Genomic DNA, 27,457 nt, shown 5'->3' on the forward strand with positions numbered 1-27,457 from the left:
AGACTCCATGTGCCGCAGAAAATAACTCCACGGACAATTGGGAAACTCCCTTTAAAAAAACAAAACTCCGGGACCACGCTACTCCGCGCGCAGGGAGCGTGGGTACGGCCCACCACGCGGGCAGGGCGCGGTGCCAGCTCTCGGCAAAACTAACAATATCTGTTAGGCCCTAAACAAAAAGGCCCTAACACCGCTACATCCATTCACGTCGGGAGTGTTGCAACCTGGGACACCCAGCGTCTCCCACGCCCCAGCTACGCGCCTCCGGGACACACCAATTGGGGCGCGGCTACTTTCGCGCACGCGCCATACATGGCCGTGCTTCGCCCTTACCGCAGAGAGCCTAAAACCGCTACGGTGGCTCTGCTGGGGATAAATTATTCACGTCCCACTGTTGTGCAAACCCAATCCGGGAGGTATGACCTGGCTGGGACAGTGTAGGAAGACGGCCACGAAGACACTGGGGGTAGTAGATATATGTATTTGAGAATAGGAGGAGTAAATCTCTGGGCCACCATGAGCAGGAAGAAAATGCAACCTCCACCTTCCAACCAGTGGCCCGAAGTCGGCAATTTAGAGAGCGCGCGCCAGCGCTGGGAGCCCCGCCTTGGGGGCGTGGCCGCGCGCTGACCGGCTGGGGCGGGACCTGCTTCTGGCCCTATCTAGCGCCGCCCCAGGCGAGGGCGCCGCACCCACACAGCGCTGCGCAGTTTTGTTCTGCACCAGCCGGTCGAAGGTGATCCAGGTGAGTGCTAGCACCTGCGGGCAGCAGCGAGCACCCGGCCGCCGGGGGTGTTTCAGCCTTTGCGCAGGGCACTCCCATTTCAGCCTCTCCGAGCTGAATAGAGACCCACTGTCTCTAACCTCCCTCCACCCTTATCAGTAGATTAGCGATCTGAATTTCCACCCCCTTTGCTCTCCTCTTGCCTTGCATCTTCTCCCTGGTGGAGTGGGTTGGGAGCTTCTAAGCGAGGCCCGACCTATTTATGTGTAACTCAGGAAAATTCTCAAGGTCAACCCTTCCTCAATTCCTTCCTTTCCTCTCCTTTCCTCAGGCTCAATTCCTTCAATTCCTCAATTACTCAATTCCTTCCTTTCCTCAGGCTGTGCAGTCTGGGGGGCCCCTTCTTTCTGCCTTCCGGAGACCACCCGACCTTGCCCTCTGCTGCTCCGGCGCAGAGGATAAGCGAGCGGGACACTGCAGGGGGAGTGGTTGTGCAGGCCTGATCAGTAACACTGGTTTCAGAAGTGGCCTGTGAGCGCTGCACCCGCTGCGGATGGGGATGTGTTGCTAGGGACGGTCGGGAGAGCCTCTGAGGGAATTGTGTTTGTTTTCCTCCTGCCTCTTAGAATCGTTTGTCCATTTGTATTGGGAAGGGGGTCATTTCCTACCGCTGACTTAGAGCAAGAGACGCCTCTGGGCGGGTAGGGGACTCTTCAGGTTCTTCCTTGGATTTCAGAAAATGCCCCTCCTTATCTGGGTTGGCAGCACGGAGCCGCAGGGCTACAGTGGTGGGGCAGTTGCAGGGCGGTGGAAGGCGCTGGAGACTCCTTAGTGAGTCATTCCCCTAAGTTGTGGCTTCTGCTGATACTTTCCTTGAGAGTCACGAGTTTACAAGCTACATTGTAGCGTCGGGGGCAAGTGAATGTGGGAAAGGAGGTAAAGGAAAAGCAGAGATTAGGATGGGTAGGAGAGGCAGGGGTTAGAACTTTAATTCCTTCACTGGGGACAGGAGGTGCCCTGGAGCGGAAGGTGCTTCCGGCTCTGCAGATATGTGCTGTGGGCCTAGGTGTGGTCCTGCGGAATTGCTGCAGATTTTAGATTGCTCGCGGGTAGGAGCTGCAGCCAGGGCTTCTCTTGGGAAATCTGTAGATCACCTGGAGCCTGCAATCTTGGGTGGCACCCAAGGTTATTGGCCAGAGTTACAGGCTGTATTTTATTTCAGTGAATTCAGAGAGCACCTTGAGTCAGATCAAGAATGTTTATTCTCCTAGGAGATGAATTTAAGGAGTTAAAACTAATATATAAAATAGAAACAAATACTTTCATCCCTGGGAAGACTTTCCGTTAAGCTTCCCTCCTGACACAATGTTACGGAAATAGAAAACTTTGTCAAGTGATTTTTTTTAAAACCAATGTTACTATATATAAATCGGCAGGGAGACTGTCGCCAACCATAGAAACTGCGCTACAGGGGCCTCCTTAGATTAAGGAACAAAACTGGAGAAGGGCAGCCTTCCCCTTTATTTAGATTTCCTCCTGTTGGCTTAGAGTTCTGAAAAGCACAATCCTGGAAGAGAACCTACCTCCTCGTCTGGAGGTTAGCACTGAGAAGGAACGTACAGGAAAGAAGGGCTGTACCCACTATTCGGAGAAAAGCTGAAAAACCCCTGGAGCAGTCTGGAATGAGGTGGATGTCAAATCAATCTGTCAAAAGCAATTTAGTGCCTATTGCACATCTATCTGTATTCAAACATATTGTGCCCTGTGTTTATACTTAAATCTTCTGAATCTATATTTAGAACACCGTTACCGACCACAATTGACCCTGAACCATTTAGCATTTTATTTTATTTATTTATTTATTTGTATTTATTTATTTATTTTGAGACGGAGTCTCGCTCTGTCACCCAGGCTGGAGTGCAGTGGCTGGATCTCAGCTCACTGCAAGCTCCGCCTCCCGGGTTTACGCCATTCTCCTGCCTCAGCCTCCCGAGGAGCTGGGACTACAGGCGCCCGCCACCTCGCCCGGCTAGTTTTTCGTATTTTTTAGTAGAGACGGGGTTTCACCGTCTTAGCCAGGATGGTCTCGATCTCCTGACCTCGTGATCCGCCCGTCTCGGCCTCCCAAAGTGCTGGGATTACAGGCTTGAGCCACTGCGCCCGGCCCCATTTAGCATTTTAAAGCAATATTTGTTTCGAAGAATATATTGCTACTGTTTTTGCAACTCAATTTATTAATGCTACTGTAAGCTTACCATCTTCCTGAACAAAAAGAATTTAGCAGTTAGCAGCAGGTAGATTATCGCTATGTAAAATAAAATTCCTGAGTTTCCCTCACTCTCTCTTACAGTACTTACCTACCTACCTGTCTCTGAGGAGAAACACTAATTAGGCAACAGGAAAATTGTGCTATCTTTCAAATGCATTTGCAAATGCCTTTAAGGATTTATTCTTTAGAATCATAGATCTCGCTGTTACCCTCTGACTTCCTTCTAGCATTGATCTGTTCATTAACCGGAGCTTGCGTTCGAAGATTTAGTTGTCTTATTCCACCCTTTAAGAATAAGTGAAATTTTATTTTATAAATAAATAAATAAGCAAGCGATGTGAGCGGTTGTACCACAGCTTCATTCTAAGTGTAGACAGGCCTGAAAAGGTCGAACCCCTGTTTCAGGCAAAAGCCAGCAGCCTGGGTGGTTCCTTCCTTTGGAGTGGTCGGTACCCTAACAGGCATTCAGCAGCTGCTACAAATTAACTACAGTCTGCCTGCATTTCTTGTAATAGAAAATTACCAAGTGGTGTCAGTGTGACTCATTCGAGATGTTTTTTTCCTTCTGGAAGTCATAGCTTAGTTTCTCAATGACTCTTGGTTCCTGTGTAATGCCAGTTAAGGGACAGCTATATGGGAATCATGATATATAAATGAAGTGCCAGTTTCTGTGTTACTTTGCTCTTGCAAACCTATATGCCTGAAAGGTTGGAGGAGGTTTTCTCCTTCCTGTCATCTCTACTTTTTTTGTCATACTGCGGTGCTGACACTCATTAAAAAGAAAATGTTCCTTGTTCATACCTTTCCCAAAGTTTATTTATTTATTTATTTTTCCTCTTTCCAATTAGAAACATCTCAGGCTTTAATCAGTGGCAAAATTGAAGTTAATTATTTGCTCTCTCTTCCTGTTAATGTATTTTGTACTCAGGAGAGGGTCTGGGGAGGTAGAAATGTTTCAGAAGATGTCAGGTGTGGTCAAGCACGCTTTTCAACCTTGTGGAGAGACAATGTAGCAAAAGGCTGAGAGCACAGATGAACCAGACTGCTTGGGGGTGTGGGGATCTGGCTGTGCTCTGTGTTCACTGTGTGACCTTGGGCAGGTCACTTCACCTTTCTGGTACTGAGTTTCTTCATCTGCAAAATGGGAGTAATATTATAGGGATGCTGTGAGGATCTAAATGAGTTAATATTGATGAACTGCTTACAACAGGGTTTGCCCCATACTAAATAATGTGCATGGTGGTAATAAGTAATAATAATTGATTTCTCGTACTTTTCTTCCTGGAGTCTATATCACTACCCTTCAGACACACTGGACTCCTTTCTCTTCTTCATACAAGTCAAACCTTTCTTATATTTTTTTTTTTTTTTTTTTGAGACGGAGTCTTGCTCTGTCGCCTGGGCTGGAGTGCAGTGGCCGGATCTCAGCTCACTGCAAGCTCCGCCTCCCGGGTTTACGCCATTCTCCTGCCTCAGCCTCCCCAGTAGCTGGGACTACAGGCGCCCGCCACCTTGCCCGGCTAGATTTTTGTATTTTTTAGTAGAGACGGGGTTTCACCGTGTTAGCCAGGATGGTCTCGATCTCCTGACCTCGTGATCCGCCCGTCTCGGCCTCCCAAAGTGCTGGGATTACAGGCTTGAGCCACCGCGCCCGGCCTATTGCTGTTTTCTTTACCTGTGTTCTCTCTCACATATCACTTTATCCTCTTCAGATCCTTTATCACAATGTTACCCTCATGTTTTATGGTCCTCCTGTGTTTTTGTCTTCCCTGACCACATGCTCACTGGCGTTCTCAATCATGCACTCTCTCTCTCTCCCTCTCTCCCTCCCCCCCTCCCACTTTCAACTGTGTATTCTAGAGACTCAGGACCTTCCTTCTCAGTCTTGATCATCCTCTTAGTAGCCCTGCCCCTTGAGTGGTACATGGCATTTAGTAAAGGATGAATAAGGGAAGGAATCATTCTGAGAAAATACTGAAGATGATAGCTATGGACTTGAGGCAAGCATCCCATTTATGTAAAATGCTTTGTCCTACATTGAATTTATCATGTCAGCTTCATTTAATGCATTATGAGATGTTGTCTTTATTTTTCTTTCTGTATCCCATGGCTTCTCCCCATTCCCCTCCCTGCCCTCTGAAGTTGCTGCCTGCAGACCATGAGAAACATCCAATGGACTGTCCCTGGGACCACATCTCTTGGGAAGCTCAGCTCCAAAGCTTATAGGTTATAGGGCTTATAGGTTAGGTGTCTCCCATAGAACCTTCTGTGTCAAGAACCTGGGAAAGTTTGTCCTCACACCTGCAGGGGAACCTGGGATTTATTCTGTCTTGTTATAAATCTGGTATTCTTAGATTCCTGAAGAGCAGAATTACCAGTTTTTTTCTCAGAGGAGATTTCAGTTCCATTCAAGCATGTGTATTTAGTGCCTTATTACACAGAAGGCACACTGCAGAGAAGAAGAAAACAGGTAATTTGCTTATTTGGCTTTAACAGAGTTTTAACAGAGTTTGTATGAGTGCAAGCTTGTGCTCTATAACCAAGAACCATTCATTGGAACTTGAGCGTCCTGCTGATCTTCCCTCCCCCACTCCCAGCCGGTGCAGCCATGTATTAAGCAATTGTTTTCAGTACCAACAGTTTACCAAAGTGTTGGACTAAAAATGACATCTGAAACTTGAATATTTTATATGGTCAAACTATGGCTATTTAACTATGCAGTTGAATATATTTGGATTATAACACATTTATTTCTTAAAGGGACAGATCTTCCATCCACCTAACATAGAGTTAGCTTCCACTCTCCAAATATTCCATCAGCAACACTGATGAATATTGAAGACCATGGACTGTGAGATACTGAGAAAGACCCACTTTATGACTTGCTTGCTGCTATTTGCCTCACTTGAACCAGTAATCAAGTGCTGGATAAATAATATGATTTCTGTTCAAGTTTTTTTTAGCCCTTAGGGAACAATCTACTGAATATGCAATGCAATTGTGAGGGGATAGTTACTTTTCATCACCTAGGTTTCTATTCCTTCTATTCTATTTTACACTTTTTTTTTTTTTTTTTTTTTTTTTTTGAGACGGAGTCTCGCTCTGTCACCCGGGCTGGAGTGCAGTGGCCGGACCTCAGCTCACTGCAAGCTCCGCCTCCCAGGTTCACGCCATTCTCCTGCCTCAGCCTCCCGAGTAGCTGGGACTACAGGCACCCACCACCTCGCCCGGCTAGATTTTTGTATTTTTTAGTAGAGACGGGGTTTCACCGTGTTAGCCAGGATGGTCTCGATCTCCTGACCTCGTGATCCGCCTGTCTCGGCCTCCCAAAGTGCTGGGATTATTTTACACTTTTTAAGTGTAATTTAATCTGGCTGTCATGTGAAGGTTTGATGCTGAAACAGATTTTAGCATCTGTCTAATGTAGAAGGGGACTGGAACTAGCATTCTGAAAATGTAGTCTGAACCCAAAGAAATCCCATGACTCTCCTTTTCTCTCCTATCATAGAAACAGATCATTACATTTTTTAGTTTTTGTGTGTGGGTGTGTGGGTTGTCATTTTGAGGTGGGGTTTCGCCATGTTGCCCAGGCTAGTCTCAAACTCCTGGGCTGAAGCAGTCCTCCCACCTGAGCCTGCCAAGTAGCTGGGATTACAGGCATGCACTACTGCACCCAGCTGAAGTTTTACCTTGTTTCTAATAGACATATAGTATTGGACATATTCATGAGGTACAGTGTGATGTTTTAGCATGTATATACATTGTGTAATGATCAAGAGGATTGCTTTTATGGGCCAGGCGTGGTGGCTCATGCCTGTAATCCCAGCACTTTGAGAAGCCAAGGTGGGTGGATCACCTAAGGTCAGGAGTTCGAGAGTAGACTGGTCAACATGGTAAAAACCCATCTCTACTAAAAATACAAAAATTAACTGGGGCGTGGTAGCACACACCTGTAGTTCCAGCTACTTGGGAGGCTAAGGCAGGAGAATCATTTGAACCTGGGAGGCAGAGGTTTCAGTGAGTTGAGGTGGCACCACTGCACTGCAGCCTGGGCAACAGAGTGAGACTCTGTCTCCAAAAAAAAACAAAAAACAAAAAAAAGTTTTCATGTTACTTGCCTCTAGGCTCTTTAATTTCTCCACTGAGCATTGTATGAGCTCCATTGAGCATTGTGTGGAGGGTCAGCTGCCCTGGCTAGAGATCATTTTGAGGCCTGTTCCTTTGTGGAAACATCTGGATGCAGAAGTTAGGCTGGACAACTAGCCAGGGGAGCTTTAAGTGAGCCAAGTGGACCCTCAGTACCACCTCAGAGTGTTCCAAGCTACCGTCTGGTGTTTGGGACTCAGGGAAGTCCATTTGGTATGATCAGACTAGCCCTTTATGTGACCATCCTTGTGTGTTACTCTCATCAAAATGTTGATTTTTGCTGTGTAAGGAAGATTGGAATAGCACAGGCAGCCGAATAAGGATTTGAATGAAACACTGGAGAATGGCTTCAAGTTAATCTGTGAATGCTTTGTCATTTTCCCATCCCTGGATACATTAAAAAGAAAAAAAAGAGCAGTTTTGAAATTGCAGTACAATTTGAGGAGAGCAATATCATACACAGAAGTAGGGACTACCGTTGTCGAAGGTGGATTTTATTTATTTGGGAGCAAAGAGAGAGAGCTGAGAGACATAATCTTCTCTCCCTTAAGAATCTCATTGTCATTTAGTAAAATAAAAGGTAGTGTCACTTCATGGCTCAGAAGTGGTAAATTATTTGAGGCAAGTACCCAAATCCATAAAACGTGCCTTTTGTTTGTGGAATACTGATTGTATGCTGGGGAATTTCTGATGGGCAGCCAAGAGGAATTTGTAGAGTCGTGAAGGAGAACTTTACCCCAGGAGTGTTCTATTGGATGTAGTTCAGGAAGCTTTCTGGGTAAGCCTTGTAACCAAAGGAAGCTTGCCCCACTAAGATATGGCAAACGGTGGCAGAAGCAAGAATTAGAGAAAAGGTTGAGCAAAGTTTTGGTATTAGAATAGCTATGTTCCCAGGAAACTCTGTCAGTAAAATTTCTAGAGCTAAGTATCTTAGCCAGATGTCATAATGAACCCCTGTGTTGCTAACTCAAATGCTGGAATGGAGCATATGTTTTAGGAGTTTGACCAACACTGCCTCATCTTAAGCCCAAGTTTGAGCACTCCTAAACTGAAACTTCAAGGGTGTGTTGTAGCTTACTTAAAACCCACTGGGCGTCTGCTGACTCTGGCTACACTGAAAAGTTTTTGCCCTGAGTGCTATTCTACCACCCACAGACCTCGGGGCCCTGCTGCTTACCAGGGCATATTAGTTTGCTAATCTACCCCTGAAAACCCACCATGGCCTGGGGCTTTTCTGCTGCCCCCCATGTCCTATACCCTGCTTGCTTCAAAATACTATTCCTACTTCTCTTCCCCTAACTTGATAATGTCCTCCAAAACAATCATGTTTGGCAAGTAATACACTGATAAATTTAAAAATTACAAATAGAAGTGCTGCTGTGTTTTTAAAACATTATAGGGCCAGGAACAGTGGCTCATGCCTATTCTCCCAGCACTTTGGGAGGCTGAGGCAGGCAAATTGCTTGAGCTCAGTTCGAGACCAGCCTAGCCAACATATTGAAACCCCATCTGTACTAAAAATACAAAAAATTAGCTGGGCATGGTGGCACACACCTGTAATCTCAGCTACTTTGAGGCAGGAGGATTGCTTGAATCCATAGGTCAAGTCTGCAGTGAGCCCTGATTGTGCCACTTCCACTCCAGCCCAGATGACAGAGGGGGACCCTGTCTCAAAACACAAAACAAAAACCCAGTCAGGCACAGTGGCTCATGCCTGTAATCGCAGCACTTTGGGAGGCCAAGGAGCGTGGATCACCTGAGGTCAGGAGTACAAGACGAGCCTGGCCAACATGGCGAAACCCCATCTCTACTAAAATACAAAAATTAGCTGGACGTGGTGGTGCATGCCTGTAATCTCAGCTACTTGGGAGGCTGAGGCAGGAGAATCACTTGAACCCGGGAGGTGGAGGTTGCAGTGAGCCAAGATCGTGCCACTGCACTCCAGCCTGTGGGACAGAGAGATAATCTGTCTCAAAAAAACCAAACCAAAACAAACAAACAAAAAAAAAACCCACATTATAGAAATAAATTAGGTTTCTAAAGTATTCTTAAAAGGGGCATCTGTGGAAACCAGCCACTAATAACATACTTAAAGGTGAAAGATGAATACTTACCCCTAAGCTGAGGAACAAGGCAAGGATGTTGGCACTTGACACTGGTATTAAGTGCACTGGTATTCAACATTGCATTGCCCCTAACCTGGGCAATCAGTCAAGAAAAAAAATAAAAGACATCCACATTGGAAAGAAAGAAGTAAAACTGTCTCTCTTTGCAGATGGTATGATCCTATATGTAAAGTATTCCAAAGATAGTGGATCTGTCTCTCCCTCCCCTGTGCTTTTGTGCCCTGACTCTGTTTCTCTCCCTTTGCTCCTAGAGTAGAAGCCCAGGGTGCAGCAGGATTCAATTGCCTTCCATTGGAACGTTGTGGAGGGCTTACCCCTCAGTGCTTCCCATGCTGGGGGAAGAGGTGATTTAACTTCTGAGTAAGGGACAAACACAGCAGTGTGTTAGTTGCAAAAAGTATGGACACTGGCATCAGTCTGCCTGCATTCAGACCCCAGCTGTGCACTCATCAGCTGTGGGACCTTAGGCAAATTGTTGACCTTCTCTTTGCCTCAGTTTCCTCATCTGTAGAATGGGGATGATAATAGTAACTACCATATGGGATTGTGTAAGGATGGAAAGCGTTAATTTATCTAAACTCTATTACAGTGCCTGGCGTAAAAGAAGCACTCTAGGCCTGGCACGGTAGCCCATGCCTGTAATCCCAGCACTTTGGGAGGCTGAGGCAGGTGGACTGCTTGAGGTCAGGAGTTCGAGACCAGCCTGGCCAATGTGGCAAAACCCCGTCTCTATTAAAAATACAAAAATTAGCCAGGTGTAGTGACATGAGCCTGTGATCTCAGCTACTCCGGAGGTTGAGGCATGAGAATTGCTTGAACCCAGGAGGCAGAGGCTGCAGTGAGCTGGGATCGTGCCCCTGCACACCAGCCTGGGTGACAGAGTGAGACCCTGTCTCAAAAAAAAGAAAAAACAAAAAAGCAGCAGTCTATGGGTACCAGGTCTTATAGTTAGGTGTTACATATGTAGCAGTGATATTTTCAGTTTTGCTATTTCTGCCAGATGGCATGAAAAATTCCTTGAGAAGTTGGTTGGAAGTCCCACTGATTCATTAAATAGGCCTTTCATTTAAAGTCGTGTTTCTGATCGTTCAGAAGTTGAGGTGTGCCTGATCCATGGTATTAGAAGTGGTGATCCCAGAGAGGTCATTCTGTAGCATAATGAGCATTACTTTTGAAAGATGGAGAACCTAGAACTCTGACTTAAATATTTGACTATGGGAAAATCTGATCTGGTGAGTGACCATGACCATGAAGTGAGATCTGGAAACCCAGTGGTGGTCACAGGATAGAGACTCTGAAGATACTGAGCTGGCTTACATACTTGCTTTGTTGTCTTGAGCCTCCTCTGTTAAAGCTGAAAGAAGAAATCAGTCTTCTGCTGGGCAGAAGTGTTAGTGTGTAATTGTGAAGAGCTTAGCTGGAGTTTGCTCTTCACGACAGCCTCTGATCTCATCGCCCCATTCTGCTCTCAGGGGTGGTACAGAAGGAGCACCTCAGGAGCCTCCAATGATAGTGGTAGAATATAGACCACCAAGAGAAAACTATGACTGTGGTTTTGAATCAGATAGAGTCACCACCTCCTGCAGATTTTGTTTTTGCTCAGAACAGTGGTTCTTAAAATGTGGTCCTTGACCAGCGTCATCAGCATCACCTAGGAACTAGTTAGATACGAAAATACGCAGGCCCCACCTAACATGACTGAACCAGAAACTCTGGGACCGAGGTATGGTTTAACAAACTCTCCAGGTGATTTTAATGCCACTGAAGTTGAGAACCGCTGATCTAGGATATAGAACAGCAGCGCTCTATTGAGTTTCTGTCTTCATGCAAGTTGCTATAAAAAACATAAGCAGGCCGGGCGCGGTGGCTCACGCCTGTAATCCCAGCACTTTGGGAGGCCGAGACGGGCGGATCACGAGGTCGGGAGATTGAGACCATCCTGGTGAGCACGGTGAAACCCCGTCTCTACTAAAAAAATACAAAAAAACTAGCCGGGCGAGGTGACGGGCGCCTGTAGTCCCAGATACTCGGGAGGCTGAGGCAGGAGAATGGCGTAAACCCGGGAGGCGGAGCTTGCAGTGAGCTGAGATCCGGCCACTGCACTCCAGCCCGGGCGACAGAGCGAGACTCCATCTCAAAATAAAAATAAAAAAAAAAAAAAACATAAGCAAGGAGACATGCTCTCTGTCCTCAAAGAGCACATAGCCCATTTGGAGAGGTATACTATATTCACTGCCACACAAAGGAGGCCTTCCCAGCTGGGATCCTGATGGAACAACCCTGCCCAGTCTCTATGCCATTGCCGTGTGTTTTCCCCAGAAGAGTTCCCACTCTTGGCCAGGTGCCAGTAATCCTAGCACTTTGGGAGGCTGAGGCGGGTGGATCACCTGAGGAGTTCGAGACCAGCCTGGCCTATGTGGTGAAACCCCGTCTCTACTAAAAATACAAAAATTAGCCAGGCGAGTTGGTGGGCGCCTATAATCCTTGCTACTCGGGAGGCTGAGGAAGGAAAATCACTTGAACCAAGGGGGCAGAGGTTGCAGTGAGCCAAGATCGTGCCACTTCACTCCAGCCTGGGCGAAAGGGCAAAACTTTGACTCAAAACAAAAAAAGAATTCCTGGCCGGGCGCGTTGGCTCATGCCTGTAATCCCAACACTTTGGGAGGCCGAGGCGGGTGGATCACGAGGTCAGGAGTTCAAGACCAGCCTGGCCAAGATGGTGAAACCCCATCTCTACTAAAAATACAAAAAAATTAGCCGGGTATGGTGGCACACGCCTGTAATCCCAGCTACTCCGGAGGCTGAGGCAGAGAATTGCTTAAACGTGGAGGGGCGGAGGTTGCAGAGAGCCAAGATCACGCCACTGCACTCCAGCCTGGGCGACAGAGCGAGATTCCGTCTCAAAAAAAAAAAAAGAATTCCTACTCTCTGAAGCTGTTTTTTGTTTGCATGTTTGTTGTCAGTCTCCTGTCATCGTTCCAAGGTCAGGGCCTTGAGGGTAGGACCCTTTCTTGTTCACTGCTGCATCCCCACCCCTCAGCAGTTCCTGGCATAGATAGCAAGTGCTTTATATGTTCCGGTTGAACAAATGAATTAAGTGTTCTTTGATTCATTATGCTGTCTATGGTAGGAAACTCTATTTTGCAATCGAATTAGACCAGGCTTTTGCCAAATTTGAATTATTTTAAACAAAATCAGAACAAATGTGTAAGAGCATACAACTGATTTGTAGAAAAACCAGTATCTCCTCATTTAGGAACTGTTACATACAAATGGACAGACATGTACACTTACCAGTATTTATTTCTTCATATTTGGACCAACATTTATTATTTATACCAGGTACATATCTAGTTTATCTAATTTAATTCTGCAAACCACACTGTGATATAAGTGGGTAGTATTTTCCCTGTTTTGTAGAGAAATTAGATACATCCTAAAGCTTGCAGAGGCGATGTATGAGTACAGGTCTGTCTGACTCCTCAATTCCTCCTATCTCTAGTCTTATAGATTTCCCAAGGAAAAGATGAATCATAAAACAGTATTGAAGTCCACTAGGAGTAAAAACATTTAGGATCTCTACTCTTAAATAAGTGACAAAAACTTTCTAATTAAAAAAATAGATAATTCAAATTCCTTTTAAACCTTTAATGTTCTCTTGACTGATCTATTTTGACTTAAGACTGCCAACAAACAGTTAACTAGGAGTGGCTACCTCTGTAATTGCTAATAAGGAAAGTAAGAATAGAAACTCTTTCATCCCATTTCTGTCTTTCCCTGCCCATTTATTTTGTTTTTGTTTATGTGTTATACCTAGTTTGTGATCATTGCTAGGTAGGGAAAAATCTGGAATTGGGTACTTGTTTACTTATTTGCCTGTGTCCCCTGCTAGAAAATGAGTGTCATAAAGAACCAACCTCTGGCTGTTCCCTGTTCGTCTCCAGCACTAGCCCAGTGAGTGGCACATAGTGGGCACTCAGTAACCCTGAATAAGTAAATGAATGCACAGTCACCCTCCTGCAGTGCTGAGCAGTGTCTGGCTGCAGCAAGGGTTTGAATGACTGCAGTTTCTGGATGTCCATAGTCAGTGCTAAAATCCTGCTTCCTTCTGGCTGCTTCTGCCTTTCACATAATAGTATATATTTTGACATGGCTGGCTGCTGAGGGTTCAGAAAAGGAGGATATATGTGGTTCTAAGCTTTGCTATTTTAAAATGGCAGTTATAAATTATAAAATGTATGTTCATTATCATTTAGCCAAACACCTCCATTGAGCAGGTCAAGGGCAGTTAACCAAACATTAACATATGTAACGTAACACAATATATAACATTTACCGAGTCCTTCCTGTATGTCAGGCATCATGATGAATGTTTATAGACAGTATGTCCATCTAGTCCTCTCACCAACCTTTCAAGGTTATATTATTATCTCTATTTAACAAGTGAGGAAACTGAGGCTGCTGGAAGGTGTTGAGTAATATTCCCAAGGACACTTAGCTAGGAAATATGAGAACTAGGTTCTGAATGCAGACAATTTGATTCCAAAACTGTATTCAACTGCAAAGCTGAACTGCACTTAGCAGATAAGTGGTGGAACTCAAGCCAGAAGTCAGGTCTGATCTTTCGGTTCCATCATTCCGTACTGCCTGTTCCTCTGTCTTCTCAATGAATAATTATTGTCAAGCCACTCTTTATATAATTTTTTAAAATATGTATTTGCTCATTTTGAAAATTACAGAAAATTACAAAGAAAATCTATAATCTAGCCATCTAGAAATAACTATGCTTATGATTTTTAAACTTTCTTAATTTTTTTCCATTATTAAGAAAACCAAGATTATTCTACATAGACTTTTATTTTCTTTTTTCCCCACTTAACCTGCTGTATATTGAGCCTGTTTTAACCTCTTTAATATTTGTACACACCACTTTTAACAGTTGTATAATGTTCTATTTAACAGGTATATTATTTATTTACCTGGCCCTCTATTATTGGACATAAGTAGTATTTCTGGTTTTGCCATCATAAATATTGCTGAAGTAAGTATCTTTGAGCCAAATTTGTTTGCATTTCTGATTGTTACCTCAGGATAGATTTCTAGTAGGATTAATGAGCCGAAGAATATGAATATTAAAAAGAATATTACTGGCCAAGTGCTGTGGCGCATGCCTGTATTCCCAGCGTTTTGGGAGGCTGAGATGGGAGGATCACTTGAGCCCAGGAGTTCGAGACCAGCCTAAGCAACATAGGAAGATCCTATCTCTTAAAAAAAAAAAAAAAAAAGAAAAAGAAAAAAAATATATAGGCTGGGCCTGATGGCTCACATCTGTAATCCCAGCACTTTGAGAGGCTGAGGCAGCCATATCACTTGAGGCCAGGAGTTTGAGACCAGCCTGGCCAACACGGCAAAACCTCCATCTCCACTAAAAAATAAAAAAATTAGCCAGGTGTGGTGGCAGGTGCCTGTGATCCCAACTATTTGGGAGGATAAGGCATGATAATTGATTGAATCTGGGAGGCAGAGATTGCAGTTAGCTGAGATTGCACCACTGCACTCCAGCCTGGACGACACAGCGAGACTGTCTCAAAATAAATAAATAAAATTTAAAAAATTTGAAAAATACGGAAATTAGCTGGGCATGTCAATGTGTGCCTGTAGCTCCAGCTACTTGGGAGGCTGAGTTGGGAGGATCACCTGAGCCCAGAAGATGAAGGCTGCAGTGAGCTGTGATAGCACCACCACACTCCAGCCTTGGCAACACAGACCCTATCTTTAAAAAAAAAAAAAAAAATTACCTATTGCCAGGCTATCCTCTAGATGGTTCTATCTTATACTTCCCTCAACAGTGTAGAAGAGGAAAGCTAGGTACTTTTAACTACAGTTATGTGTTCACTCATGATGGAGATATGTTCTGAGAAATGTGTTAGGTGATTTTGTCATTGTGGGAACATCGTACAGTGTATTCACACAGACCTAGACAGTATAACCTACTACACACCCAGGCTATATAGTATAGCCTATTGCTCTTAGGCTGCAAGCCTGTAATGTTGCTGTACTGAATACCATAGGCAATTGTAACATAGTGGTATGGATTTGTTTGTCTAAACATATCTAAAAACTTAGAAAAGATCCAGTAACAATATGGTATAAAAGACAAAAAATGGTACACCTGTAGAAGGCACTTACCATGAATGGAGCCTGCAAGACTGGAAGTTGCTCTGGATGAGTCAGTGAGTGAGTGGTGAGTGTGAAGGCCTAGGGCAGTTCTGTACACTACTGCAGACTTTGCGTACACCGGATACTTAGGCTACACTACCTTCATTTTTTAATATTTTTTTCTTCCATAAGTTAACCTTAGCTTACTGAAGCTTTTTTACTATAATTTTTAAACTTTTGAATCTTTTGTGACAACACTTAGCTTAAAACACAAACATATTGTAACTGCATAAAAGTTGTTTCTTTGTTTTTTGTTTTGTTTTGTTTTTTTCTTGAGACAAGAGTCTCGCTGGGTCTCCCAGGCTGGAGTGCAGTGGTGCAGTCTCGGCTCACTGCAACCTCCACCTCCCGGATTTAAGCAATTCTCCTGCCTCAGCCTCCCAAGTAGCTGGGATTACAGGCGCTCACCACCTCGCCCAGCTAGTTTTTTTATATTTTTAGTAGAGATGGGGTTTCACCATGTTGGCCAGGCTGGTCTTGAACTCCTGACCTCAAGTGATCTGCCCGCCCTGGTCTCCCAAAGTGCTAGGATTACAGGCATGAGCCACCATGCCTGGCCAAAAATTGTTTCTTCATATCCTTATTCTATAAGATTTTTTTTCTATGTTTTAAATACTTTTTTTATTTTTAAAGACTCAACACCATTCAGTTCAGAACACCTGTACTGACTTTGAGCTGATGGCCTCTGTAGGTTTCTAATTGGAAGTGAAATTTTTTCTATTTTTAAAACTTTTTATTTCATAGTTACTTTTTAAGCTTTTTTTGTTAAAAATTAAGACACACACACATTAGCCTAGGCCTATAGAGGGTCAGGATCATCAGTATCCGTCTTCTGCCTCCACATCTTGCCCAGTGGAAGGTCACATGGACATACCTGCCATGTGTGGAGCTGTCCTCTCCTATGGTAACAAGGCCTTCTGAATGCCTCAGGGAGGACCTGCCTGCACCTGTTTTACAGTTAACATTTTTTTTTTAATAAGTAGAAGGAATAGACTATAATGCTAAAAAGCATAATATAGTAACTACATAAACCAGTAACTGTCATTTATGATCATTATCAAGTATTAAGTGTTGTACATAATTATACATGCTATACTTTTTTTTTTTTTTTTTTTTTGAGAGGACGGGGTCTGGCTCTGTCTCCCAGGCTGGAGGGCAGTGGCCGGATCTCAGCTCACTGCAAGCTCCGCCTCCCGGGTTTACGCCATTCTCCTGCCTCAGCCTCCCGAGTAGCTGGGACTACAGGCGCCCACCACCTCACCTGGCTAGCTTTTTGTATTTTTAGTAGAGATGGGGTTTCACCGTGTTAGCCAGGATGGTCTCGATCTCCTGACCTCGTGATCCGCCCGTCTCGGCCTCCCAAAGTGCTGGGATTACAGGCTTGAGCCACCGCGCCCAGCCCATGCTATACTTTTATATGACTGGCAGTGCAGTAGGTTTGTTTACACCAGCATCACCACAAACATGTGAATGATGCAGTGTACTATGATGTTACAATGGCACAGTGGCTATGATGTCACTAAGCAATAGGAATTTTTTAGCTCCATTACAGTCTTGAGGGGCCATTGTTAAATATGCAGTCCATCACTGAAACCCATGGCTGGGTGTGGTAGAAGGTCTCAGTTCATAAATACTAATTTATACTGCTGGTTTATGACTAATCCAGGAAACTGCATAATGATTAACAAATGCTACAATATAACCAAGTGAATTGCAAAGTCATCTACACCTGTATTAAAGTTCAGCTCAGAAAGAACTATTGGACTGTGTCTCTAGCACTGTGTAGAAGAGAAAGTCAAGAGCAAAGTTCCCACTCTCAAGAACCTTATCTTGTTAGGTCCATAAAAGGGTTTCTGGTGACACAGAGCAGATATATAATCAGCAAAATGTATTGTACAGTTCAAATGAGTGCTCATGCCAGAGATTAGTGGGGTGCCAGCTATCAGTTCTTCCACCCTGTCCCTGGAAGCAATCTGCTACCTCTGGGGCTGGCACAACCCAGGGTGTGGCTGCAGCTGCCTAGGGTGTGGCCACTGTGAACTGAGCTGCATCCCCTTCGTGGTGCACACCCACACACACAAAAGCTACTCTCTAAGGAATGGGAATATCTGCCTCTTCGCCTTGGTATCTTCAGAAAATAATGATTTAGCAAATGATAGTTTTTTTGAATGTTGATTTAATTAAGCTGATTCTTTCCTTGAAAGAGAAGATTTAACACTTTTTCACTCCATAAATGCAGCATAGTTGCATTTATGTTTTCAGCAACTATGACAGAGTTTTCTCTGTGTTCTGAATTCCTCTTTCTTAAGATTTCTCTTGGCCGGGCGCGGTGGCTCAAGCCTGTAATCCCAGCACTTTGGGAGGCCGAGACGGGCGGATCACGAGGTCAGGAGATCGAGACCATCCTGGCTAATACGGTGAAACCCCGTCTCTACTAAAAAAATACAAAAAAAAAAAAAAAAAAAAACTAGCCGGGCGAGGTGGCGGGCGCCTGTAGTCCCAGCTCCTCGGGAGGCTGAGGCAGGAGAATGGCGTAAACCCGGGAGGCGGAGCTTGCAGTGAGCTGAGATCCGGCCACTGCCCTCCAGCCTGGGCGGCAGAGCAAGACTCCGTCTCAAAAAAAAAAAAAAAAATTTCTCTTTCTGGATTAGTCATAAACCAGTCTTTCTTAAATACATTCAGTTTCTTCCGTGGTTTCAACAGATACTTTTGAGGGAAGAAACGGAAACGTAAATTGGTTAGGTGCGTACTTTATACCAGACACTGTGCCAGATGATAGAGATGATCTCAGGTGTGTGTTCAGGGGAGGGGCGTGTGGTGGTGGTCATTCTGAAAGACACCTGGAGTTGCAGCTCAAATCGTTTATTCCGTAAGTATCTATGAGCGTGCGCACTGTGCTTGGCATGGAAGATGCAGACAAACATGGTCCTGCTCTGTTTTAAGTGAAGGTTGTTATGGCGTATAAAGCAGGACACCTCACTTGGTAGGAGTGCAAGGCAGTGTCAGGGAAGGCCGTTCTGCTGCCCTTCACGCAGGCAGCTTTTCAGGCATTGCTCCTGCACCTATGCAGATGTGTCTGTGGCTTGTGGGGGGGACCCTCAGGGAGAACAGGCACGCTGCTGCCCCAGGCACTTACACTGTCCCTAGGACTGAGTGTGCATCCTCTGCAAACCATTGCTGTAGCTGGGTACCCTTACTGTGAATTCATTGCCTTTCCAGGGTCCTAACTGTTCCTGGCTCTGCTTGTCCTCATCCAGATTCATACGCCATACATACCTTAACAAAGTCTGAGGAGACTAACTTTCACTAGGGTGCAAATGCCCATCAGGTTTAACCTCACAGATTGCATTTATACTTTAAAAGAAGAGCTCAGTAGTAAATATTAATTTCTAATTGTAGATTCTAACTGTAGATTGTAGAGCAGTTGCTTTGCTGTGATAGAGACATCTATGCAAGAGGTACTTCTCTATCTTGCCACCTACCTACCTTAACCTCTTAAAATTAAGAAAAATAGAAGTCAGTGACTAAGCCACCAAATTTGAATGTGTTGTTGCCTGGGCTAGCTGGAGTGTTTTGGGGGAGAATTCTAAAACCTACTCTGGTCTTAGCTCTGCCCTCATTTAATGAGCCTCTATTTCCTTTTCTATAAAGTGGAGCAAATAGGATTTTTGTGAAGAGTAAAAGTGAGCTGAAAAGTGCTGGGCTGACACAAGGTAGCCCTGCACGTAGCCAGGGAGCCCAGCATCCTGTCCAAAGATTAGAGTCTGAAAGTTGACTCTATTGATTTGCAAACTTTGCCTAAGCAAATATGCTTAACTTTATTGTCCTTACATTTTATTGCTTCTGACAGAGGCACCTTTTTTTTTAAGGCAGGGTCTTGCTCTATTGCCCCATGCTGCAGTGCAGTGGTGCAGTCATAGCTAACTGCAGCCTCAGCCTCCTGGGCTCAGGCGATCCTCCCACCTCAGCCTCCTGAGTAGACATGAGAGTCTCCCTGTGTGGCCCAGGCTGGTCTCAAATTCCTGGCCTCAAGTGTTCCTTCCACCTTGGCCTCCCAAATTGTTGGGATTACAGGTGTGATCCACCGTGCCCAGGTGGCAGCTTTATTTTAAATGACCTGTTTGCCCCAAATGTGTTGAATTTAAGGATAGGCTAGAGGTTCAGTCATTTTTATTTATTTTCAAAGAGGTGTTCGGAATTCACACTCTGTATTTCTTTTACTAACTACTGTGGCTTCCTCCTCATGCTGACTTTCTACACTTGGGAAGAGAATGTGGGCAAGGAAGCTTGGAGGGAAGCCAGAGACTCTTTGCTCTGTGCAGCTGCACAGACAGGCCAGGATCTGCTGACCTGTGGAGCCAGCTCGCTGCAGTGTGTGCCCCCAGCCCTCGGAGGAGCAGCAGGCCTGCCTCAGAGAGCAGCTCAGAGTGAAGACTGTTAGGCCTATTTTGCTGAGCTAAGAGACACTTACTTTTAATGAACTGAGCTGCATGCCTACCCCAAATTCTGTTTTAAGGAAGATGCTCTGTCCACAGTGTCAGTTTGGCTCTAAATTTTCAAGTGATACTGAAAGGGAATATTGGAACCAGATGAATCCGAATGGGGGTCCCAGGTCTGTCACTGTCTGTTTTACACCTTGGAAACGTTACTTAACCTCTTTTGAAAATAAGGATTTACCATCTTGTTGGTTGGTTTGTTAGGACGATTCGATACATTCCAGAGCAGGGTAACCCTCCTAAGTTAAAAGCAGGGATTGAAGCCAGGCAGTTACCAGGGATGGAAATTTTAGAGCTGAAGGCAGAACACACACCGGAGCTGCTGGTTCGTGGAGGCCTTGCCCACCATAGGCAGCCCACGAGCGATCCCTTGAAACATGCTCGCTGCTCCTTTGGGCCCCGTCATGCTCTGGCCCTTCTTCCATCTGGTGGTCAGAGCTCAAAGCAGTTGGAGGGGCAACACCAATTTACCATGGCATTGTTTTCACTCCCACCTGCCAAGTTCTGTTCTTGCCGCCCAGTCCCTTTCTTTCTTTCTCTCCTTTCCTCCAGGGGCAGGACAATAACTTAGCTAAAAATGCTGAACAATGGGAAATGAGCTGGGATTAGCTTTTTCTCCAAACATTTTACCATGAAACATTTCAAACATACAGAAAAGTTGAAAGAATCGGACATTGACTGTCCGTATAGCTAACACCTAGAATCTACAACTGATACTTTGCTGTATTGATTTGCATCATCCTTTTAAAATGCATTTCAAAATAAGTTGTAGCCATCAGAATTCTACATGGAGCTAGTTTTGAAGTGATGATTTGTTGGGCAATCTGAGTTCTTAGGAGCTGCCCAAAGCCTCATAGGCTCAGGAGCCATGTTCTGCTTTCAAAGTACTGGGCCTTCCCCTACCTGTGTGAGATGTCTGCCGCTGCACCTGCACATGCCCCAGGGTTGAAGGGAGGCCTCGGGGGTCCTGACCTCACAGTGTCCCCCATGCCTGAAGGCAAAAAACTTGGAATCACTTATGCATATACTATTTTGGATGCTCGATTTCTTGCTTGCTTTCTCTCTCTCTTCCCCCCCCTCCCCTTCCCTCTCTCTCCCCCTCCCTCTCTTTCCTTCTCCATCCCTCTTCCCCACCAAGCCCTGCTCCCCTCGCTCCCTCCCTCCCCCCCCAATGTAATGTACACTTTAGCATTTTACCATGTTAAATATTTTTTCAATAATGTGATTTTTGTTGGCTATATTATTCTACAGCAATGACTACTGCAGTGATGTAGATAAATCTCATATTGTTGATCAGAATCTCCTAGGCACAAAAGAGAAAAAAAGATACATGATTGTGTACTTTTCTATGTATAGACTGCATAGTTGAGTAATTTTAAAATTATTTTATATGGTACTGTCTCTGATGACTTCTTAGAAACATCAGATTGACTCACACCTTTTTTTGGTCTCTATTTATGCATTTCCCATTAATAAAGCATCCTGCTCCCTAAGGCTTCACACCATGAAATAGCCACAGTGCTGGGGGCTGTCCCAACATGTTCTTTCTTCCACAGACACAAGATGGCTGTCCTCTCTAAGGAATATGGTTTTGTGCTTCTAACTGGTGCCGCCAGCTTTATAATGGTGGCCCACCTAGCCATCAATGTTTCCAAGGCCCGCAAGAAGTACAAAGTGGAGGTAAGTGGAAACACAAGCTGGTACCCTTGTAGGTTTGTCTGGGGGCCACAGGCTTAGCCAAGAACTTGTTTTCAGCCATGGAGGGAGAGGCAAGGAGTTAGTTGTGAAAAGTGGCAGTTTCAGGACTGTATCTATTAGCGATTCTGCTTCTTCGTGGTGGGAAAGAGGCAAGAAATATGGGGCCCTGCTAGGGAGTAGTTTCCATCTTGTTTGACTTTGTCTCTTCTGTAGAAAGACCAGGTATGCTGGGATTCCAATAGTACACTTTAGGCTGGAGCTATTTGCTAGGAAGAGAGTTACTGTATTTTCTACAGTGGGTTAAATAGCAACATTGTTTCATGGTGTGCCACTTTAAAAATGATGTAAGATGATTTTCGTGTTTTCCAAGTAGAAAAGAGGTATGTGGTGTTGAGATTAGCCTGCACTTAGACATAGGAAGGTGGTCTATTAAATACTTCCTTTATTTTAGGTGATCTACAAGGGATAATTACTAAGGTTGTCCCTAGTGAGCAATTTTCAATGTCTGTTTGTGTTTAGCAACTTAATAATTAAACTCCCTTACTAGAGCTTCTTTTAAGTTTTTATATTTTAGTTTCTTCCTTTTTTTTTCCTTCCAATGGACACTTCCATTAAGATTCTCACACACTCAATTTCTGTTCTTCTATTAAGGGAAATCTTAAAAGGATGTGATATTTGATGACTCTTAGGAAGGCTCTATTTCCCTACGGTATCTTTATAATGCATCTAAAATCCACCATTGATGCTTAACGTCAGTGAAAAGCAGAGTTTGGCACAAAGCTGCCTCTTTCCCTTGTGCAACTACAGCGGCGACATACATTCTTATTCCTGGATATTTAATAGAAACATTGAATCTGCGTCTGAGAATTGAGACCCTTGTCACTGTAAATATTTAAGCAGAAATCGAATGGTCATCTATCAAGGGTGTGAAAGAAGATACTTTGGAATATATTATTTTTAAGGTTGATTTTAACTTTCAACACTGAATGCTACTCTTGACAGTCTAATCAGTTTGTGCTTTGTTGTGACAGTATCCTACCATGTACAGCACGGACCCTGAAAATGGGCACCTCTTCAACTGCATTCAGCGAGCCCACCAGAACACGTGAGTGTCAGCCCTGCCAGGCACCAAAGACATCTGCAGAGTGGGTGTTTTCTGTCTAACACCTCAGCCCTTAGTGCGCTGTATCTGCTGAGTCATAGTGACGGTGATAATCATGGGCACCTCATTAAAAGTCTTCAAAAATTATGTATGTGAACACATTGACTATCAAGCGAACTGAAGAGTGGTTGGAATGGTGGGATTTCTGGATATTCTTTTCAAAAAGTGTCTTCACAGTTGCATTACCTACTACAGTTTTTCAGCATGACCCATCTAAACTGATGTTGACTCTCCTATGGCTAGGGAGTAAAGAGGTTTTGAATGCTGTACGGAAACTCACTCTGACTCACCAGGACCTTCCACGTCCATTGATTAGATGTGAGGTCCTTTTACTCAGCATGTTCCAAGTGACCTCTAATCCCATGCGGAGCAAAGGAGGGTGGATGTTAGTGACCAGGTCTTCTCCCTGCAGTCAATGTTTATTTTTACCCCCAAGCTTCTAACTTGGCAAGGAAGATGTAAAGATTCATAGTGCTGGCCGGGTGAGGTGGGCTCACATCTGTAATCCCAGCACTTTGGGAGGCTGAGGTGGGTGGATCACTTGAGGTCAGGAGTTGGAAACCAGCTTGGCCAGCATGGCAAAACCCCATCTCTACAAAACTTAGCCAGGCATGGTGGCAGGCACTTGTAATCCCAGCTACTCAGGAAGCTGAGGCACGAGAATCACTTGAACCCGGGAGGCGGAGGTTGCAGTGAGCCGAGATTGCGCCACTGCACTCCAGCCTGGGAGACAGAGTGACTCCGTCTTCTCTAAGAAAAGAAAAGGAAAAAAAAAAAGATTCATAATTCTACACAGGCATACTTAAAAAGGGCACTTTTTAAAAGTTTCTTTCTGTCAATTCCAGGTTGGAAGTGTATCCTCCCTTCTTATTTTTTCTAGCTGTTGGAGGTGTTTACCACCCGGTAAGTTTTCCAGGAGGTGTTCATCTATTTGGATGTAGTTCACTGAGCTGTTATCAGGGACAGGAGGAGGAAATAAACATGTAATGAATATCTTCAGTGTCTAGGCACCGTATATTTAAAAGGATTTTATTCAGTTATTTCTTACAGAGTTCTTTAAAGTAGGTGGGATTTTCCTCATATTTTACAGATAAGGAAAAGCCTCTCAGATACTATTTAAACTTCACGAGGTCAAATAGCTACAGAGTAGAAGGATTAGAATTTGAACCTAGGTCTGTCTGGTTCTGAGTTTCATGTCTATAAGAGTTCATTTGTTGTATTAATTCATTCACACAGCAAACTTTCACTCACCACCTGGGGTAAAGCAGTGGTCAGAGCAGACAAAGACCCCTGGTTTCATAGAGCTTGCCTTTTTGTTGTAGGGGATGGGGTGGTCACAGACAAAAAGCAAAACCTAAGTAAATGACATCATATGTTAGGAGGTGGTGAGTGCAGAGAAGAAAACAAAGCAGCAAAAGTGGAAAGAGGGTGTGGAGTGGGATAATTTTGAATAGGGTGGTCAGGGACGGGGGCTTTGCTGACATGATAGTTAAGCAAGTGTAAAAAGAGGTGAGGGAGCAGGTGCTGCATGTGTCTCCCAACCTCCAGCCAGAAGACAAGCAAGGCCCGAGGCAGGCACCTGTCTGGTTTGTTTGGTGAGCAGTGAAAAGCCAGTGGAGCCAGGAGAGGGTCAGCAACAGAGGGCAGAGGGGTGATGAGGCAGATCACCAGGGCCTTGCAGGCCTCTGCAGTATAGATAGCCCTGTGGGCTGGAGATGTAGTCTGCACTTAAACATATCTAAATAAAGCACGTTTATCTGCCTCTAATTAATTGTCATTTGGGTCTTGTCTTGGACAGAAGTGTTCCCTTTTCCGAGGCCAGATTATCTCCTGAAATTGAGTCCTGATCAGAGTGGTGGCCCTTCAGACTTCTGGTTCTAAGCCTTGCCTAACCATCTGGTCCATACCTGAATGCCTTGTACTTTTGTTAAAAAGCTGCCAGAATGGCACATCTACTGCTCATGACCTTGAAGGCCTGCATTTTTTTTCAAAGAAACATCTACTGCTCTTGTATCTCTTAGGAAAGGGTATCTTTCTGGTGCCTCTCAAGACCCCCATTCCTAGCAAGTGACTAGATTGGCTGATCTGAATAGCCCAGGTCTCTAGATTAGGCCTCATTTGGTGTCCCCACTCCATCCCCATTCCTATCTCACATCCCTGGACCCCATTCCTTGTGGGTAGTTCTGAAAAATAAGAGCTAGTCTGGGGACAAGCACCTAACAATTGTTCCTAGGTTGCCAGTCATTAGGCAACATTATAGTAAAGAAGGGCCCGGCAGAGGCTAGAGCTGCTAAATCGTGACTTGAGGGACTGGCGTTTGTTTTCATTTGTTTCACCCTCCTGTTGATATTTAACGTTACCCAAAGTCAACTCAAACAAACAAAAACCCCGATGCAGTAACCTTATCCCTCAGTAGCACTGCTGAGTGGGAAAGACACTGGGGAAGGCGGCCTTCTCACACGCTCTCTTCTGTGTTCTCTCCTTGCTTTTCTTAACCAAAGAAGTCACCCCAGCATGGCAGCCAAAGGGATGGATTTTTCATCTAAGTTTTTATTCTCTCTTCTCAAGGGCATTGGGAACAGGGAGACTTTTCTCTCGAAGACCATGTATTCTGGGGTTCACAATACAAGAAGCTCTCTCCCTCTTTCTAGTGGAGCTGCACCCCTGGTGTAGCCTGCAGAACCACCTGCACCCATCCCTGCCAGAGACTGACTTTACATAGAACAGCAGCTGAGTCTTCAGTCAGTCTCATGCTCAGAGGCCCATTTGAGAAAACGGCATTTCCCCTAGTCCTGACTCTGGGGCAGTTCCCTTTTCTGGCTTGCCCTGAGACCGCCTGACCCACATGTCCTTCTCTTGCTGTAGCACAAGTTCCCCAAGATGCCCAGGGCAAGTGGGGGGATTCCTTCCATCCCTGCTGTCTAGGAGAAGGCCAGTAGTCATCTCTGAGGTCCACAAGCCAAGCCATTCATAGAAGAATCACAGCTATTTTATTTTCCTGACTGAAACTAAGTTAATTCTACCTAGTTTGGGTGGGGAGTGGTTGGCCAAACCATGAAATTACTAACTTTTTGCTAACGTGTTGTGTAATCAACCCTAGATGTTAATAAAGGTTTGCTTGTTTGTTTCATGCAAATACTAACGTAGCCCTTTTTTCTTAGCGTATAGCTTCTGGCCTGGGCTTGGCCTGGATTGTTGGACGAGTTCTTTATGCTTATGGCTATTACACAGGAGGTTAGTATATATTGACATTTGCCAAGGAAACAAATTTTAAATTTTAAATCCTATGCTGGCCAGGCACAATGGCTTACACCTGTAATCCCAGCACTTTGGGAGGCCAAGGCAGGCAGATTGTTTGGGCTCAGGAGTTGGATACCAGCCTCTGCAACGTGGTGAAACCCTGTCTCTACAAAAAACACAAAGATTAGCCGGATCCGGTGGTGCACACCTGGAGTCCCAGCGATTTGGGAGACTGAGGTGGGATGACTGCTTCAGCCCAGAAGTTTCAGGCTGCTGTGAGCCATGATTACACTACTATACTCCAGCCTGGGAGACACAGCAAGATCCTATCTCAAAAAAATAAAATAAAATCTTATGCTACTGTATGTTTCTTCTTGGGAATTCGAGAAAAGGGGAAGTTACTTATATTTAGGTAAAAGGTCTATTTTCTTTTTATTAATCTTTCAATTGTAACAAAACTTAACTTTTATTGAGCATTTTCTCTGTGCCAACCACTATAAGAACTTTGCATATGTTATTTAACCTTACAACAATTCTGTAATATAGATACTGTATTTTACAAATTAGGAAACCGGGACTCAGCATGATTAAAGCTGTAGGTCACAGAGCTACTAAGCATAAACTAGTAAACTAGGAATCAAATCCATGCAGTTCAACTCCAGAGCCTCACCATTACTATACCTGCTATTATCTGAGTAAGGAGGAGGAAAAGCCATTTTTGGCCGTGTTTCTTTGAAACAGAGGGAACTCCTTCCAAAGGTCCTGGAGCAAAGTTGCTGTAATTATTATCCCATAATTTTCTAAGATCCAGGCAGTACTACTGTGGCACATTACTTGGCATGTGGTATCTGACTTGCCAACAGCTTCAGGCTAAAGAGTTAGTTAACCTCCTAAGGCCAGTTTGTCTAATGTACAACCTCAGATGCCATGACAGAATGACTTGCGAATGTTGAAAGCATCGTAATTCTGGAGCACTCCTGGTAACTTGTTCTTTCTTCTTTTTCAGAACCCAGCAAGCGTAGTCGAGGAGCCCTGGGGTCCATCGCCCTCCTGGGCTTGGTGGGCACAACCGTGTGCTCTGCTTTCCAGCATCTTGGTTGGGTTAAAAGTGGCTTGGGCAGTGGATCCAAACGCTGCCATTAAAGAATTTTAGGGGTTTAAAAACTCTCATTCATTTTAAATGACTTACCTTTATTTCCAGTTACATTTTTTTTTCTAAATATAATAAAAACTTACCTGGCATCAGCCTCATACCTAAAACTCCTGACTCTTACCACTCATTTCTGTTTGAGTCTGTATCTGAAATCAGTAGCGAGTTCTACTAGACGAGAGAGGAGCCACAAGTAGTGCGTCCTCTCCTCACGCTTCCAGCAGATG

General features: G+C 44.6%; 1 protein-coding gene across 2 annotated transcripts; it reads left to right on the forward strand.

Annotated features, from left to right (window-relative positions):
* The first annotated feature begins 616 nt into the window (after positions 1-616).
* MGST3 (microsomal glutathione S-transferase 3) lies at positions 617-27,340 on the forward strand. Of its 2 annotated transcripts, none has more exons than XM_023207056.1 (6): positions 617-745; positions 21,537-21,660; positions 22,710-22,783; positions 23,686-23,743; positions 26,002-26,074; positions 27,087-27,340. In XM_023207056.1, the coding sequence occupies exons 2-6, from the start codon at positions 21,544-21,546 to the stop codon at positions 27,221-27,223; spliced, it is 459 nt and encodes a 152-aa protein (XP_023062824.1). In that variant the 5' UTR covers positions 617-745; positions 21,537-21,543; the 3' UTR covers positions 27,224-27,340. The 2 variants fall into 2 exon arrangements, with proteins under 2 accessions (XP_023062824.1, XP_023062825.1); XM_023207057.1 differs by lacking the exon at positions 617-745 and adding an exon at positions 14,284-14,306.
* The last annotated feature ends 117 nt before the right edge of the window (positions 27,341-27,457 follow it).

The sequence above is a fragment of the Piliocolobus tephrosceles genome, chromosome 1, assembly GCF_002776525.5.
Source record: "Piliocolobus tephrosceles isolate RC106 chromosome 1, ASM277652v3, whole genome shotgun sequence".
Classification (NCBI taxonomy): Eukaryota; Metazoa; Chordata; class Mammalia; order Primates; family Cercopithecidae; genus Piliocolobus; species Piliocolobus tephrosceles.

Coding starts and splice junctions, on each gene's coding strand:
- MGST3 (XM_023207056.1), top strand. CDS start 21,544: ATGGCTGTCCTCTCTAAGGAATATGGTTTTGTGCTTCTAACTGGTGCC. Junction 22,784..23,685: donor CAGCGAGCCCACCAGAACAC/GTGAGTGTCAGC, acceptor TGTCAATTCCAG/GTTGGAAGTGTATCCTCCCT. Junction 26,075..27,086: donor TTATGGCTATTACACAGGAG/GTTAGTATATAT, acceptor CTTCTTTTTCAG/AACCCAGCAAGCGTAGTCGA.